The sequence below is a fragment of the Hyperoodon ampullatus genome (assembly GCF_949752795.1).
Source record: "Hyperoodon ampullatus genome assembly, chromosome: 15".
Classification (NCBI taxonomy): domain Eukaryota; kingdom Metazoa; phylum Chordata; class Mammalia; order Artiodactyla; family Ziphiidae; genus Hyperoodon; species Hyperoodon ampullatus.
Genome location: NC_136928.1, coordinates 35,755,177 through 35,774,865, shown reverse-complemented (window position 1 = coordinate 35,774,865; position 19,689 = coordinate 35,755,177). Strand labels below are relative to the sequence as shown.

The window sequence follows — 19,689 nt, the reverse complement described above, 5'->3', positions numbered from 1 at the left end:
CATTTTTCCAGTTGCTGAGATCCAAACACTTAAAGTCATCCTTACCTTCTCTTTCTGTCATATGCTTCATCCAGTCTGTGAGCAAATGCTATTAGCCAAACCTTCAATATGTCCAAAATCCAAGTACTCTATCCTCATCCCTCTTGCTACCAATCTGCTCTAAATGGTCACCATTTCTCACTCAATTATTGCAATAGCCTCCCAAATGGTCTCCTTGCTCTTGGGCTTCAAAGGTCTATTCTCAACATAGCATCTGAGTGATTCATTCACTAGTTGGTCCAAATCATCTACTGACTTGCCCTATTATTCAACAGAAAAATCCCAGTTCCTCACAACAGCCAACAAAAGTCCTATATTACCGAGCCACCTGCTAGACCTCTGACCCAAGCTCTTATTATTCTGCCTCTCATTCACTGTTCCAGCCAAAGTGCTGGGATTTAACTCATGTTTCACCTTCTTAGGGAGGCCTCACCTGTCCCTGCTTTGTTCTTCTTCATGGTATGTATCATTACTTAACATTCTATATATTTTACCTACTTATTCACATGTTTCCTTCACTAACTGTAAACTTTATGATGCCATGGATTTGTGTGTGTGTGTCTGTTTTGTTCATTGCTATATTCTAGCTCTAACAATAGTGCCTGTTCATATTCTCTATTTCCTTAATTATACTTTGTTCACTTAATCTATCAAGGGAATTAAAATTTCTAACTATGAAAGTGGATTTGTCAATTTTTATTTTATGTGTACTCAAGCTATATTATACACATTTAGAATTGTTATATCTTACTGGTAAATTACTGGTAAATTGATTTTTCTCTTGATATTGATCTCTAGTAATCTGTACTACTGATTTTGCTTTAAAGACTATTTATATAACATTATTAGGTCTCTTTTGGTATTGACTTAGTATAATTTTTTCCCATTCTCTAGCTTTTAAACTTTCTATGTGTTAGGTGTCTCTTGTAAAAACGTAGAAAAAACTGTTTCAACAATCTCTGCGAATGAAAATTTTAACCACTTAAATTGACAATGATTATTGATTTTTAAAATTCATTTCTACTACCTCATTGTGTTTTCTGTTTTTCATCTTTTTTTCTGTTTCTTCCCCCTGTATGCTGCTCCCTCCCCCAATTCTTGCCTTCTTTGGGGTTGAATTTTTTTTTCCTTATCCAACATTTTCACTCTATTTGTTTGACAAGTATACACTCTATTTCTATTCTTTCAGTGATTACCCTAGAAATTCTACCATGTATCTTTTACTGAATAAAATCTGGTATTAATAAGTATCTCTACCTTCCTCTTGAAAAGTCAAGGACCTTAGAATGCTTTAACTTCTTCACTTCTCTTCTGATTTATATGTTATCACTGTCCAGGATTTTATCTTAATTTAACCACCTGAATTAGACATTAGTGGTTATGTTTTACATGATCCATTTTTGTTTAAGTTCCCAAAAGTTTAACATTATTTTTGTCCACCATTCCTTCTTGCATCTCATACCTTCCTTCCTTTTAGTTCTCTCAAGGAAGATCTTGCCCTTCAAGGGTCCTAGATTGATGTGGGGATCTCTGATCCAGTCTCCCACTCTGCTTGAGCCCTAGGCTTTGTCTCCAGCCCTCTGAGTATGCAGCCTTTATAAATCAAGCACCTCACTGCCAGGTGCCAGCAGATGCCCTCAAGGCAAACTTTGACTTTGCTTATTCTTGTGGAATCAAGCATCCTTGTCATTTCAACCTCTGAGTGTTTCCCTTAGTTTCCTGCCAGCTCTACCATGCTTTAAACAAATATTTTAAATATATTATCCATTAAATAGATGATCTGACCAGGAAGTTTTTCTCTGTAGATCATTCTGTCTTATTCTCTAAATATTCGTAGATAGGGGCTTCCCCGGTGGCGCAGTGGTTGAGAGTCCGCCTGCCGATGCAGGGGACATGGGTTCGTGCCCTGGTCCGGGAAAATCCCACATGCCGCGGAGCGGCTGGGCCCGTGAGCCATGGCTGATGGGCCTGCGGGTCCGACCGCAAAAAAAAAAAAAAAAAAAAAAAAAATATTCGTAGATAGCAGTCTTAGTATTTTTGTTTTTTGAATTGGTTTCATATAATTGTTTTATTTACTGTGCATGCTCCATTAGTAAAAAGTAATATTTAAAAACCCATTTAAAAGCCAAAGTGGTTAACAATTTCTTTTTGCCTAACATATATATTTTTCATAAGCCAAGAGCCATTTCTAAAAGACTACCTTTTTTTTTCTGAATTCTAAGTGTAAATATTGACTCCAACATAATACATATTATCCTCCAACATATTATACAAATTTTCAAACATCCAGGAAAGTTAAAATAATATATATATATTTTTACCACCTAGATTCTATCATTTTACAACATTGTTTTATCACATATCTATTCATCTCCCTTTCTATCCATCAGTTCATCTTACTTTTTTGTTGCAGTGCCAAGGAAAATGCAGACATCAGTACATTTCCCCACAAATATTTTATAAACATGATATTTTTATTTCTAGGCAATAAAGCTCCCTGTCCCAAGATTTTGCTTACTATTTTATAAGCATTTTAAAAATATGACTCTCTGTGCCGTAATCACATAATACCATTTGAGTCAGAAGACAACAGTCTTATAGTTAAGAGGGGAAATAAACAAGTAAAATTAACTATTAATCCTTTATAACATATTTCCATGTTAGTAAAATAAGCTTCATATGTGGCATATTCACTGAAATGTTTGCCCTTTTATTTCATCAATATTTAGGAGTTCCTCTTATAGTTTCTATTTATTTATAATGAAAAGCTCTTACTTGTTAATACTTCCCTATTTTTTTTAACATCTTTATTGGAGTATAATTGCTTTACAATGTTGTGTTAGTTTCTGCTGTATAACAAAGTGAATCAGCTATACGTATACATATATCCCCGTATCCCCTCCCTCTTGCGTCTCCCTCCCACCCTCCCTAACCCACCCCTCTAGGTGGACACAAAGCACTGAGCTGATCTCTCTGTGCTATGCGGCTGCTTCCCACTAGCTGTCTATTTTACATTTGGTAGTGTATATACATCAATGCCACTCTCTCACTTCGTCCCAGCTTACCCTTCCCCCTCCCTGTGTCCTCAAGTCCATTCTCTACGTCTGCATCTTTATTCCTGTCCTGCCCCTAGGTTCTTCAGAACCATTTTTTTTTTAGATTCCATATATATGTGTTAGCATACGGTATTTGTTTTTCTTTTTCTGACTTACTTCACTCTGTATGACACACTCTAGATCCATCCACCTCTCTACAAATAACTCCATTTCTTTTTATGGCTGAGTAATATTCCATTAATACTTCCCTATTCAGTAGTTCTGGAGGACTATTCAATTTTATGGAAGCAGAGAGGTGAACAATCACCTTCTGAACTTAGTTTAGGCAAACCTGCATCTTCCTTCTATGATATTGTGATTTATAATAAGAAATATATATATTAGATCTTTGTACTGTTTGTGACAAAGGAGCTCCCTGGAACTTCCTAAGTGATAAGGAGCCAAAAAGGTGAAAGGAAAGTCTTTTGTAATTCATAACAATCCCATTTCAACCATACCTAAGTTTAGGTTAATGAGGTGACTTTCTGAAAGCCTCTACAGATGGGGGCTGGTTGTCAGGGAAACCAACCACATGATTAGAGGGTTAGAACTTGTCTCACTCCTGGACTTCTGGGGAGGAGGGAGGAAAGGAGAGCCGGAGGTTGAATTAATCACCAATGGCCAGTAATTTAATCAATCATGCCTATGTAATGGAGCCTCCATAAATACTCAAAAGGAGGAGATTCAGAGAGCTTCTGGATTGGTGAATATATGGAGGTGCTGGGAAGGTGGTGCACTTAGAGATGGCACAGAGGCTTCAAGTCCTTTCCCACATAACTTGCCCTATGCATCTCTTCATCTGGCTGTTTATTTGTATCCTTTAAAATATCAGCAATAGGGGCTTCCCTGGTGGCACAGTGGTTAAGAATCCGCCTGCCAATGCACGGGACAGGGGTTCGAGCCCTGGTCTGGGAAGATCCCACATGCCGCAGAGCAACGAAGCCTGTGAGCCACAACTACTGAGCCTGTGAGCCACAACTACTGAGCCCGTGTGCCATAACTACTGAGCCTGCGTTCTAGAGCCTGCAAGCCACGACTACGAGCCCACATGCCACAACCACTGAGCCTGTGCTCTAGAGCCCGTGAGCCACAACTACTGAAGCCCGTGAGCCACAACTACTGAAGTCCGTGCGCCTAGAGCCCCTGCTCCACAACAAGATACCACAAATGAGAAGCCCATGCACCGCAATGAAGAGTAGCCCCACCAGGGAAGCCCCACCATGTACTTTTTGATATTAAAATCAATATAATATTTTATTCTTTTTCTAATCTGGACTCAAGCAATCTGAGTCCTCAGCTTAACCAGTGGGTGATCTTAGGTATATCCCTACTCTGCATGGTGCTTCTTTCCTTCATCTTTAATTTAAAATTCTTTATGATGGTCTTTACTGTTTAGGACTTATTCCATATAATAACTTTTTTTAGAGTATTAAAATACTGGCTAGCCAAGTACAGAGGGTAATGCAATTCTAGCACTTCACAAATACAAAAAAGTATTCGCCCTTTTTCTCTTCCCTTAAGCAGAACTTCTTGGCAGCAGATTAAACAAAAGGATGGTTCCAACTTAAGCTATCTCATTCAATTTCTTCTACACTTAATGTTCCTTTTTTCATAATGTCGTGTATAGACTACTATCAAAAGAACTACTAAACATTCATTATAATTGAAATAGTAGAAAGCATGCAAAAAAGGAAATATGAAAAACCTAGTATACCCTAAGAGAAAACATTCAATTCCAGATGTAACCACACAGAAAAGTTAGAGTCTGTGTGGTTACATCAGTACTACATCAGTCCCAGTATTTTTGTCACGTCTATGTATATGATTATACATAGAACACTGCCTCATTTAGGGTGAAGAATCTCTTAGAATATACTAAAATCGTTCAGATAAAAAGGCAATATTCAATTATAGGTCATAACTCATGCTATATATTAACACCTCTCAGCTTCTATAAAGACTGTTTTCCAAAGGTTTCACTGTTGGGTAGAGATCAAAGTGCCACTTTATAAATAGTTTACTCATTTGTCAATTGATAATACCTCCTTAGCAGGGTTGTTCTGAGAAAAAAAGGGGAGACTATACATGAAATTGTTTGAGTTAAAAAGAACTACAACAGCTAGGTTTTACTGTAAGTAAAATTAAAACTCTAAATTCAACTCAATGTAATTTATGGTACATGAAACTGAAAATTCTGTTACTTTCTATTATAAAATATATATAAAATTACACAAAATGTATACTTTCAGCTAAAAGAATAATAATTTTTATTGGACCCTGATATATACCCCACTTAGCTTAAGAAATGGAACATTACTAATACCTTGGTGGCTCCATGGGCTTGTTCCTCTCATATTTCTCTTAACCCACTCCACAATACCCTAAATTTTGTTATACTCACTTCTTTGCTTTTACTTCGAGCATTGACATATTCAGATGTATCCCTAAAGTAACTAACTAGCTAGTTATCTATCTATCTATCCATCCATCCATCCATCTCTATCCATCCATTCATCTTCCATCCATTTTTTGAACTTTATATAGAGAGAAATGCTCTATGTACTTGTCCTTCAACTTCTGCAGTATCTGTCTCAGAGTAATTTCTTGACATTATCTAATTTTTCATATAATCCATATATTAAAAGAATTAAAGGAAATTAAAGCAGAGAAAATGAGGCACAGTGAAGCTAGCAACTTGTCACCTTGTATAGGAAGACAATGAGCAAATCTCTCTACAGTAATTCTGAAAGTAAAGCAGACCCGTGACTGTCTTAGAGCTTTATAGCACATTCATTTTAGCTGCAATTAAAATAAACATTTCTCTATTGTTAAGAGTACAATTAATATTTTTAAATTCACTTTACATAGCTGGTATTTTTTGCTTTCGTATTAAAGGGGCAATTATATTAAAGTGTAGTAATGATGTAAAAGCCCTCAACAATATTCCAGTATAGTCCTTAATAGGAAAACAAGAACGAATTAAATAAAGAATATCAAGAGACAATTTGTTTTTCTCTTAGGGACAGACTATTAGAAAAGAGATAGCCATATTATGGAATATTCTAATTAAAGAAGATGGCTCCTTGAATAGGTAATTAATCTGACACTAATTAATCCAAAGATATCATTCACCTGAGTAAGTGGTGGAAGAATCTCCTTGCATATTTGCTGATTTGGTCTCTGTATTCCAATATAGTTGTATCCAGGAGTGGTCTTGTTGGAGCATAGAAGGTTCCAAGGCTTGCCTCAAGCTGTGCTGTGGAATTCAAACATAGCAGCACTAAAACAAGTGAAACTCCTTCAATTACAACAGAATACTCATGTTTGCAGTCAGTCAGGTTTTGCAAACTTGGATGAAATTTGAGCTTGTTGCAGGAAAGATGAAATTAAAATATGACAGCTGATACAAAAACAAACCTGTGTATAAACTTTCACTTGAAGCAAAGCTGACAATGACTCTGAGCAACAAAAAGCTGTCAAAACTGAAGAAATCCATAATGAATCAACCTCTCACCACAAATGGGTAATTAAAACAGTGACTCATCAGAGTAACACAGTTTGAACTAGTATTTCCAGTAAAATCAACTCACAGTGTGCTCAACATTTACTCTCTTTAGCTGAAAGGAACAAACTAGCCTTTCTGCATTAGGCATTGAAATCAGTATAAGAAATGTTTAAAAAAATAATACAAATAAAAATATCCTGATTGGAGTAATAATATCTCTCTATTACAACTTTAGAGAAAGACTGAAATTCCCTATACCTTCCTTAAATCCTGTCCTAAACAACAAGATTGTTGGTTTTGTCCAAGTGTGAAAGTTAACACCCCTGGGAGGTATGTTAATCTGCTTTGGTCAACTGACACCCTCCTAGGAAGGAAGGATTGGAGAGCAGGTTTTGATAAGCCAAAGGGCTAGTGACTGGGAGAAAAAAGCACATTTTGCCTAATTTACACTTTTACCAAGACAAGCCAATGAGGTTGCGTTTCCTCCAAGAAATACCTGGAAAATATATAATTACCATAATGGTGAGAGTTGTATGAGAATACAGTTCACAGTAAGACTCCACTGATTTTTATGCTACTAGCACTAGGTTGAATGAACAATTCCTTATTTAGCAAAACTCTTTAGTTTTAAGCATATTTGGGTTTGAAAGTATTGCATACCTCATCAGAGTAATTGCTATGGACTTGGCTAAGCTGTTATTTCTTTTTTTAATCTCAAATCTAGACAGTAAAGTAAGATGAACTTTAGTGGTATTTTCTTTCAAAGCAGCAGTCAATTTAGATTAAAATTGAATACAGCAATGCCATTGTGAAAGCAAGCCAGATTCTCTTGCCATTGCTTGTTTTCTTGACAGCATGTTCCATACATCTGAAATGTTTGAGCCTACATGGAATACTCGTAGCTCCCAGCACAGTTATAGATTCATTAGATAGCCCAGCTTGATGTTTAAGGCAGAAATGAAGATCTCAAAGACAACCACAGCACAGCTACAAATAAAAGAGCTCACTGGGTTCCACTAATAAGAGGAAAACAAATTACCATGTCAAATTTGTTAGATTCAGATAGAATAAATCTCAGTAGAGAAGAATTGTAGATGTTTTAGAAATGTGTTTTGCAGTTACTTGGGGGAAAATGCATATACCTACTTAAAATGTACATATTCTGATAACCCAGCATCATGCAAGCATTTTATTTTAATAGCCTAGTATATCATACAAGCTTTTTATTTCCCTATCCACCCAATATGGTTCCTTGATAATATCCTTTATTAAGGCGGGAATCTGATAATACCCATTTGTGAATTCCCTAATAATCTTTCTTACTACACAGGGATCTTACAACACAAATTCACTAAGGTGCTAGCAATTTCTCAGTCTCCTAAGAGTCAATATTTTATTTTCTTCATATTTCTTCAACTGTAAATTTAGAGTATTTTGCATGGATTATGAGTACCATAACAGGCTTTCTTTAGGGACCCTGCTACATTTTTTTTTCCTCTGCTATCTACCCAACCTGAAGAGTGTACCAATATTAATAAATAATTACTTGAGATAACTCTGCAGGTAGAAATATTACAGTAATCCTAGAACCCTAAAATTTTGAAGTTATAATCTTCTTTTTATTTTTAACTAATATTCATTGAGTACCTACTGTGGGCCAAGCACTGTGTTATGCATTTTCTCATTGCAAAAGTACTGGAATCTCCATAGGTGTGTTGGACTACCTCCAAAAAGCACATTCAATTAACATTAAATAAATATTTATTGTGGGCCTCCTATGAGTTGGGGCTAAGTCTCATGATGCAGACTTCTTGAAAGAACACGTTCTTGCTGATTATTCTTCTCTAAAATTAGTAAAATGAAGGTTATGTACAGAATACTATCTAAACAATTTGTTTACTTTGGAAACGTAATAAAATGGAATAAGAAAATCTATAAACATGGAAAGAAAATAGTGGGAAAGAAAAGCTCTCCAGTAAAGGCCTTTTGACGTATTTCCTGTTTTCCTTACCTTGTAAATCACATACAGAAAGTTTCTCATTGGCCATTATTTCCCACTGTTAATATCAATGCTTATTACAAACATTTGAAATAAAGATATGAATGCAAGAATGTTTAGATGCATTTTACATTAAGTAAATTAATTACTCATAATAAAAATAACATACACTGGATAACTGGCAAATATAAAAATTGATTTCATTATTGTATGTGGCACATATATTTTTTTCTTTTTTCTTTTTTTTTTTTTTTGTTAACAGTGCCTTGTCTCTCTTTGACAATAAACATCTGAGATCCTATGGGCAAAATAACTTATTAGGAGAAGGTTGGGAAATCCAAGCACTCAGAAGGGAGAGGGGTATCAGAGCTCTAAGTTAGAATGAAAACAAGAAGGAACAGCCTGGGCTGCATACTGTCTGGACAAAGAACTTGGGATGTGAAAGAAAAATACTGATGTCTAAAGTAAAGGAGAAATAAGGACTTTGTTTAGGGCCCTTTGTCTTCCAAACCCTACAGAGTACATATAATTTCTCATCAAAGTTTGAAATCTGAGCATATTCTACACATGAACTTAGTCTGAAATATACAGTGACTGCATTGTGAGTTCCAACATAGGTATATACAGAAAAGTTATTACGTTGACCAGTACTATACAGTAAGTACCGTATGGAAGTAATTATTTGATATCTCATTTTGTCAGTTTAATAGGGCATTAACATTTTTGTCTTCTAATCTTCAGTAACATGACTTCAAAATATCCTCAAAAAATAACTGACAATAAAATGTACTTCATGTATATACAAAACCCATTTATGAAATATATTTTAAGTCTGACCTTCTCTCTCTGGAGTGAGCTTTTGTCTAAGAAGATGGTTTATGATGGCAGTCATGCTGATAAAGCACTCGTAGCCCAGAGTGTCCCAGTTCATACTACTCAGGATGTTTATTGCCTCACAGATCTCATCACAGTGAATGTACTGGAAGATGATGTCTACCAGGCCCAGCTGTCCTTGTGTGAAGATACCTGTCACAGAAAAATATAAAATCAAGTGAATCTTTTAAAAATAAGAAATAGGACTTCCCTGGTGGTCCAGTGGCTATGACTCCATGCTCCCAATGCAGGGGGGCCAGGTTCAATCCCTGGTCAGGGAACTAGATCCCACATGCCGCAACTAAAGATCCCACATGCCACAACTAGGGACCCCGTGTGCCACAACTAGGGACCCCGTGTGCCACAACTAAAGACCCCACATGCCGCAACTAAAGATCCCAGATGCCACAACTAAAGATCCTGCATGCCGCAATGAAGATCCCACAAGCGGCAGCTAAGACCCAGTGCAGCCAAATAGATAAATAAATAAATAAAAATTAAAAAGTAGAATAACGAAAACAGATTTAACTTTTCTACAAAGGAAAAAAACAGTGATCATTTCTTGCCTAAAGTGCTAGAAATGTGGGATTTGGGGGGGCCAAGAGTAATATGGCACTGTGGTTAAATCTTTAAATACCACCTACCAACTCCATCTAGCTTATGCTTACCATTCAGCACATATTAACTAATTTATAATCAAACTGTTCAGACTAAAAATGAAAAAACCTGAGAACTTTTAGGTAAATCACAATAGCTAATTTAATTTTTCCCATCTGTCATTTAGGCCTCTGTTGTATATATTTAGAGATAATTTTGATGTAACACAATTCTTATTGACCAACTTAATTAGTTCTAAGTTGCATCTGGTCTTCAGCCCCATGTACTTGGGGGTCAAAAAGTACAAATATCCATGACAAATATAATGCGACTATATAAACATTTTTAATACTGTTTTTATTAATGGGTGCTCTAAATTGATAGCTTCTTCACAGATACCACATACCAATTTATTTTAAATTGGCATTGAGATTATTCTCTTCTATTATTAGTAATTATTAGTAAGAAATTATCAGGATTAATCTTGTTATTGATCCACTTTCACAACTAAGATCTACTATAAAATATCTTAGAACAATATAAACACATTTGCTTACCCTTTTAAAATGAAAGAAAATCCACTTCTAAGCTTAGAGAAGCAAGAGCACAAAACAAAGGGGGGTGGACTCTGTTCTAGCTTTATCTTATCATCTTTTAAATATGGATGATCTCATTTGAAACTAACAACTTCTGTGTAATTAAGTGACAATAAGTATTAGTGCTTTTAAGGAGTTTGGTTTTTTTTTTTAATCTTTAAAAAGTAGCTATCTGTAAAATCTTTTTCCATCCACAAATGTTTACTGATTTGAGTGAAACTACAAAAACTTCTCAGTACAAATAATCATAAAGCTAAATGAGAAAACATATGTGAAATTATTTGGAATCTGTGAAGTATATAAAATAAAAACAGGGAAACAAAGATAAAAAATTGCAAACTTTGCTTCTGAAATTATGCAAGCTAGAGACAAGAGTAGGGTTTTAAAAAATGCTGAGAGATAAAAATGAATTAGCCTAGAATTCTATAATTGTATAACAAAGCATTGAAAATTCATGAAGAAAAAACATTCTTAATAACAGAGCTCTAAAACAATAAAGCAAAAACTATCAAACTAAAAGGAGAGAAAGTCAAATCTACAATTATCATTGGAGATTTCAGCATTTCTCTCTGATTAGTTGAAAAAAACGCATAAACAAAATCTGTAAATATAGAAAACACTTGAAAAACATCAGTAAATTTGACCTAATTGACACTTATACAACGCTTCACCCAACAACGGCAGAATACACATTCTTTTTAAGTGCACATATAACACCAACCAAGATGGAGCATATTCTGGGAGATAAAACAAGCCTCAATAAATTTAAATGCTTTGAAAGTATACAGAATAGGTTCCCAGACCACAATAGAACTAAATTAGATATCAAAACAGAAAGATATCTGGATGATTTTTAGTGTCTAAGGATTTATACACCAAGATTTTCAAGGGAGAAAATATTCCCCTTATATCCTCAGTGTGCTGGTAAATCTAAGTGATGTAAATACTCCCACCATGGCTGATTTCAAGCACTAATGTGATGTCATGGAACAAGTGATGCACCACTGCACAATATTATGTAATATTTCTACCATACAGATAAAATAAGTGTAAGTAACCTCAAGGGTATAGATAATAGCAAAATGTAGTAAAATAACTAGGAAGTGGGAAAAAAAGAAATATATCTGGAAAATCTTTAAGTATTTAGAAATTAATCAACACTGTTCTAAATAACCTATGGGTCAAAGAAGAAAACACGAATTAGAAAATATTTTGAAATGAATAAAAATAAAAATATAACATCAAAATTTGTGAGATGTAGCTGTGGCTATAGTATTACTTAGAGGGAAATTACCAACATTAAATATTCAATTACAAAAGAAAAAGGGTCTGAAATCAACAATCCAAGCTTCTACATTAAGAACCTAGAGAAAGAAGAGCAAATAAGACCTAAAATAAAATAGGAGATAATAAAAATATGAAAATAAATAATAGAGAAAGTCAATGAACACAAAAGCTGGTTCTTTGAAACAATCTGTAAAATTGACCAACTTCTGCCAAATTGAGAAAAAAAGAGAAGATACATTTATCAATATGAAGAATAATCATTATAGCACTACAAACATTAAAAAATAAGTGAATAATATGCTAACTTTATAGAAATAAATGTAGCTTAAATGAAATAGATTCCTTGAAAGATACAAATTATCAAAGCTCATTCAAGAAGAAATGAACAGACAACCTGAATGATCCTATATTATTTAAATTTGAATTTGCAGCTTAAAAACCTTTACACATACACACACACACACACACACACACACACACACAAAACCAGATGCCTTCACTGGTGAATTCTCTCAAACAATAAGAGAAGAAATAATATCACCTCTACACAACTCAAAATATAAGAGGAGGGAATATTTCCTAATTCATTTAATGATATCAGCATTACACTGATACCAAAAATGACAAAACATTACAGGAAAAGAAAAAGAAAATTGCAAACCAGTATCTCCCATAAACAGATACAAAAATCCTTAAAAAATATTAGCAAATCCAGCAACATACTGAAAAGATAATACATCATGAACAAGAGAGATTTATCCCACAAATGCAAGGTTGCTGAAACATCTGAAAACTCATCAACATAATTCACTATATGACCAGAAAAAAACATATAATCATTTCAATACATGCAGAAAAGCACTTGAAAAAATTGAACATCCTCTCACGCTAATATATATCAGCAGACTAGGAATGGAAGGGGACTTCCTCAACCTCGATAACATCATACATACAGTGAAAGATTAAATGCTATCCACCTAAGATTGGAAACAAAGCAAGGGTATCTTCCTTTGCCACTTCTATTTAATATTGTACTGTCCTAGCTAGTAAAATAGGGAAGAAAACAAAATAAAAGGCATACACGTTGGATAAGAATATATAAAACTTGTTTTTAACTGAATTTGTCATAGTCATCTACGTAGAAAATCCTAAGTAATCTACAATAAAAAGTTACTACAACTAAGAAATGAGTTTATCAGGGTTAAAGGATACATGGTCAATGTTTTAAAATTTTATTTTTATATAACCCCAATGAACAATTAAAAGTTATAATTAAAAATACTAATTACGATAGCATCCAAAAACATGAACAAACTATGTACAAGATCTTTACACTTTAAACTATAAAACACTGCTGAGAGAAATTAAAGAAGACCTGAATAAATAGAGATGTTGTGCTCATAAATTGGGAGACTCAATATTGTTAAATTGTCATTCCATCCCATATTGATCTATAGATTCAATGTAATCTCAATCAAAATCTCACCAGGTGTTTTTGTAGAAATTGACAAGTCAGTTTTAAAATTTACACAGAAATTCAAAACATCTAGAGTAGCCAAAACAATTTTGAAAAGAAGAACAGAGACTTCCCTGGTGGTCCAGTGGTTGAGACTTCGCCTTCCAGTGCAGGGGATGTGGGTTCAATCCCTGGTCAGGGAGCTAAGATCCCACATGCCTCAGGGCCAAAAAACCAAAACATAAAACAGAAGCAATATTGTAACAAATGCAATAAAGACTTTAAAAATGGTCCACATTAAAAAAAAAAAAAAAAAAGAACAAAGTTGGAGGACTAATAGTCCTGGGCTTCAAGACTTACTGTAAAGCCACAGTAACTAAGACAGTGTAGTACTCACTAAAGTATATACATATAGATCAGTGGACGAGAACAGAGTCTTTTCATAGATACACACACACATATGATCAAGGGAATTCAGTGGAGGAAGGATAGTCTTTACAACAGTTGCTGCTGGAACAACTGAATATTCATATTAAAAAATTAATTTCAACTCATACCTCACACCATACACAAAAAATTACTTGTATCAGACAATAAACCTAATTGTAAGAGCTAAAACTATAAAATTTCTAGAAGAAAAAAGGGTTCAAGGGCTTCCCTGGTGGCACAGTGGTTGAGAGTCCGCCTGCCGATGCAGGGGACACGGGTTTGTGCCGCGGTCCGGGAAGATCCCACATGCCATGGAGCAGCTGGGCCCGTGAGCCATGGCAGCTGAGCCTGCACGTCCGGAGCCTGTGCTCTGCAACGGGAGAGGCCCCACAGCGAGAGGCCCGCGTACCGCAAAAAAAAAAAAAAGGTTTGCCAAAACCTTGTTTGAGAGCACATAAAAAGCATAAGCCATAAAATTAAAAAATCCAAGAATTGGCTTTCATCAAAACTAAAACTTCTGCTACCTAAAAAACTGTTAAGAAAATGAAAAGATAAATTACAGGATGGAAGAAAATATTCAAAATACTAGCATCCTACAAAGGACTTTTGTTCAGAATATATAAAAACTCTTACAACTCAATAATAAACAATCCAATTAAACTTGGGCAAAAGATTTGAAGATATACTTCATCAGAGAAGATACATGGCAAATAAGCACATAAAAGATGACCAGCTCCAAAGGCTCATCAGGGAAATGCCAACTAACACCACTATACACCTACTACAATGGCTAAAATTAAAAAGACCATTAATGCCAAGTTTTGGTGAGGATGTGGAGTAACTGGAACTCCAAAATAGTTTCTTCTTAAGTTAATCGTAAACTTAGCATACGGCCCAGCCATTCTACTCCTAGGTTTTTCCCAAGAGAAATTAAAATAGATGTCATACATCTATTTTACATACATTTGTACATAGTTTGTACATAGTACTATGTACATTTGTACATAGTTTGTGGACACAAAGACTAGTACAAGAAAGTACATAGCATTTTCAATGATATTGGCTTAAATTTGGAAACAACCCAAATGTCCATCCACATGTGAAAAGATACACAAATTGTGATTTATCTATATAATAGAATACTACTCAGTAATGTAAGTGAAAATTTACAGATATACCTACAGATATACATACATACATGTAAGTGAAAATTTAGATATACATACAAAATTTACAGATATACACACAGTATGTATACATACATCCCAGTAGAATACTACTCAGTAATGTAAGTGAAAATTTACAGATATACATGGAGGAGTCTCACAGACTTTTCCATACTTACTGAGTGAAAGTAGCAAGACACAAAAGAGGACCTATTTTTTTGAGTATATTTCTATGAAATTCTAGAAAAAGCAGATCTAATCTGTAATAACAGACAGCAGATCAATGCACTTTAGCTTTGAGGGAGGCAGGGGTTGACTGCAAAGGGGTTGAGAGAATTTTGAGGGTGAGGGAAATGTTTTACATCTTGATTGTGGTGGTAATCATGAGGATATACATATTTGCCAAAACTCATTGACCTAGGCATTTTTAAAACAGGTACAATTAATTTTATGTAAATTATACCTCAATAAACTTGATTTAAAAATCCATCATCACTCTAGAAAGCAGAATGCTGTCTGGAACAGCAATCCATCTAAAATGATATAAGACCTAGTTTTAAGATGACTAGGCATCTAATAAAATATTTGACATATCCTTCCAGCAATAAATTACCACCAATTACCACTTGGGTAAAGTAAAATTTAAATAACTCATTAAAAATAACTCTTTTAAAGAACACATACTTCTTACAAAAGTTCTATGAGAAAAATCAGACTACTTGTTTTTTAGATAGAGTGACAAACACACACATGCACACACGTATTGCCTGTGATTTCCAAAATCCTATGAGAGGGAAGAAGTTAGCTTTAATTATTTGTTTAATATCATCATTTGACCTTTTAACCTTTTCCTAACTTCGTATGTGTTATGAAGCACTGTGGGAGCACTCTAGGTAGATGGAATACTCAACACCACTATGGAAAGAAGGAGTGTGAGAGCACATGCTGTGACTGGGGAGCTACTAGGGAAGCACAGCTGGGGAGATGAAGCCAGAGAGGCAGACAGGCTTATTAACCACTGAAGAATTTCAGGCTGTAGAATCCATGACCAAATCTGCACTCTGGTGGCAGTTCAGGGGATTAATTGAGCGGTGGGTTGGGAAGATTGGAAGACAGAGGATTACAGATAGAGGGCCACTGCTTGATCATGGTAAAATAGCGAAGATCTAGATTAAGGTAATGACAGCAAGGATGAATAGACTGAGATGTTTTTGACAGTACGTATTCAGAAAGGCAGAATTGATGGGATTTGGTAGCTGATTGGATATGGCATCAGGGGTGAGGGAGGATTCTAGGAAAACTTCTGACTTGGGATTCTGTCTAAATAACTGTACCATCCCTCAAATTGGAGAATATAGGAGGAGAAGCAGGGAAGAAGATTATGACTTCATATCTGCACATAATAAATCTGTATACCTGTGTACATTCAGGGGGAGGTATCCAGCAAGCCAGGGTAATATGTGGATGTGGAGTGAGGAGTTGTCTGGGCTGAAGTCAGAGATAGGATACCAAAATCAAAAATAAACTTTCAATCTGTATAAAATGGGAGGAGAGCTAAAAATGGAACCTTAGAGAGCCTCAATATTTTCATGAGGAGGCAGAAGAAGAGCATAAAAAAGTTGCATCTGGAGTCATAGAAGCAAGTATGATGAGAGTTCTATGATGGTGAAAGTGGTCAGCAACCATCAAATGCTGAAAAGTCATCAAGTAACATAAGAGAAATATGTATATCAAGTAGGACGTCAATAGTGACCTTTCCAAGAGCAGTTCCAGGAGAACACTGAAGAAAAGAGCCAGAAGGCGGTGCTGTGAGGGGTGAATGGGAGGTGAAGAAGCAGAGAAGTTGTGTTCATTACTATTTCAATGAGTTTGACCTATGAAAGGAAGGTGAACATCTGATTAATAACAGAGGGGAAATAATTTTAAAGAAGAGATGTATGTATGTTTCTTTGTTCCATGGTGTGGCTTGGGCCTGTACCAGATGATGTAGCAAAATTCATGGGGAGAGTGGGGAAGGTGACAGAGTAAAGGTATCAGAGGGAATGTTATGGGATTCAGAGTGGAACCAGTGGTGGAACTAGTCTTAGACAAGAGGAAGGCTCCTTTCCCACTGAATTGAAACTGAAAAGATTTATGTACATGTAGGTAAGTTGGGTGGGTGGTGAGGAGCAGATAAAGTTAATGAAGTGCCAATTAAAAGGTGAGATTCTCTGTTGAGAGGGTAAGGAGCTAGCTGATCATGTGAGTTTAAAGACAGCAGTGAAGGCTGGAAAAGGTACTGATGAGAATGGAAAAGCTTTAATATCTCAGTAATATAATTAGGGACTCCTCTTAATCCCAGTATATGTATATGGAAATATGAATAATGATTGTCAGGTAAAGAAATTCTTTTTACACATTGCTTCCACATAGGAGGATGACACTTCCAGCTCCCTCCTGAGGAAGACATGTTTTTCGCATTCTTACAACAGTGGTGATGGCCTTTTAACCACAGTGCATTCTAAGGATTTAGAATGGAAGCCCTAGCCTTGCAACAGAATTTTCTTTCAACATGACAGTAACTGACCTATTTTAAGAGTCAAATTCCAAAAATCTTAGCATCTTGGCAGTAGCCACTGACACGTTTACATATGACAGCATTCTATTTTAAACTATGATCTATCTCAGCTTCTTACATTGTAAGCTACACCTTTCATGTCAAAATTTCCAAAGGCTTGCATAACAAGCATATGAAAAATATCTCATAAATGCTCCCTAGTGGGGAAACTGCACAGGCAACTACCTGTTTATATATGCAGTAACTTGAATTATACATGAAAATTCCACATGGATGCCCAGAATCAGCACTGTGTTAATTCAAGAAGTATATTAAAATTTCTGGATGTATTTAGTAGCAGATCCTAAGAAAAATCTGTTCTTTAAACAGGGTTTTCTTTAAAAAAAAAAAAAAAAAAAAAAAGATCTGTTAGCTGGAATCTACTGTTTCAAGGAATCTACTCTTCCTAGGAAAAATAATCTGTAATAAACATTAATCTTACAATACATTTTCAAAAATCCTGGGAAACCCCATCTTTAGATCCTTTAAAGAGCCTGTAAAACTGTAAAATTTCCCTATTCTATAAAACTTCAGTCATATTGAAAATAAAATTTAAATGATAAATGTCAGTTGCAGAAGTTATCACCTTTTCATTTGAATGCTTGACTTCTATTGGATAGTTCTCTTCCAAGAGACCTACTTGGGAAAAAGAGGTGACAGCCAACTCATTGCCTAATTGATTTAGGAACAGTGCCCAGGGAGATAGTCCAATTAAGTTTACAAGCTGGCAATTAGCAGGAAGCCCTCTAAATCCCTACACTGAGAGCCTGTTTACTTTAGTAAGAAGGCAAATGTGCTAGAGATAGGAAGAGAAAGCTGTGCTTTTTGCAAAGCTGTTGTGAGTAGGCCCACAAGGCAGGGCTGAAGAAAGGCTAGGTATACGTCAGAAGACAGCCTTCTGTTTGACAGGTAACTTGGGTTATTGAGAGAGAGAGAAAGGGGGGCGGGGAGGGAGTTTTAACAGATATGCAAAACATCTAACATCCACTTTAATAAGTGCTGAGTATAGAGACATACCACTGTTAAATGTGTAGTTGGGCAAAGTAGAACTAGATTATCTCATAATAAATGAGATTCCAAACATATTTTTCTTGGACAATACTGACATTATGAATGGATTTAGTTGCATTTTTAATATGTGGAAAGAACACAGCCCTCACATTATATCCCTGATATCTTTCAAGTTAGTCAAGTCATTTTCATTAGATTTATTTCATGTATTCAATTTCAGAGGCAAGGAGATCCATAAAAAAACAAAGTAAACTGACAGCTATTTAACAAACACTACAGTGTCTTTAAAAAGTTAACTTTGTAGCACAGAGCCAAATCTTGTAAGGGGTTTTAAAATGTATTTACTTTCCTATGTTTTCAAGTTGCAGTGATGTGCATTAATTGAAATCTGTTTTTTTAAACCTAAGTGAGGTTCTTTCAAGAATGTTAAATTATACAAAACTGCCTAAAGGGACTTCCCTGGTGGTGCAGTGGTAAGAATCCACCTGCCAATGCAGGGGACATGGGTTTGACCCCTGGTCCAGGAAGATCCACATGCCGTGGAGCAACTAAGCTTGTGCGCCACAACTACTGAGCCTGCGCTCTAGAGCCTGAGAACCACAACTACTGAGCCCGTGCTCCACAATAAGAGAAGCCACTGCAGTGAGAAGCCTGCGCACTGCAACAAAGAGCAGCCCCCCCACTCTCCACAACTAGAGAAAGCCCACGTACAGCCAAAAAAATAAATATCTAACTCTAAAAAAACCCAACAAACTGCCTAAAGGATATCATGTATTTCAGGACATAGCCAATAATGCAAAACTACAAAAGGCAAAAAAATCACAATAATAAAATTCTGCTTTAAAGCTTCCTGGTTGAAATGGGATACATTAATACACATTTTTCCAAACATTGATAAATACTTTTGAATATTTTTATCTAAAACCTTTAGCAAATGCTAACTAAATATTTCCTTTCTCTTCTTTAAAACACTTGCTTTACACATTTCCAATCTGGGAAGAAATGGACACTTATAATCTAAAATAATTTTAATAGAAAAG

The 19,689-nt window shown here is 35.4% G+C and overlaps 1 protein-coding gene across 1 annotated transcript in view; it reads right to left on the bottom strand.

Moving 5' to 3' along the window:
• Window positions 1-19,689, bottom strand: part of WDPCP (WD repeat containing planar cell polarity effector) — a gene marked incomplete at both ends in the record, with an annotated part of 270,224 nt that overhangs the window by 178,489 nt on the left and 72,046 nt on the right. The window contains 2 exons of the mRNA XM_079720396.1: window positions 6,267-6,390; window positions 9,476-9,664. Of these exons, the coding sequence (XP_079576522.1) occupies window positions 6,267-6,390; window positions 9,476-9,664 (313 nt within the window). The remainder of the gene's footprint in view (window positions 1-6,266; window positions 6,391-9,475; window positions 9,665-19,689) is intronic.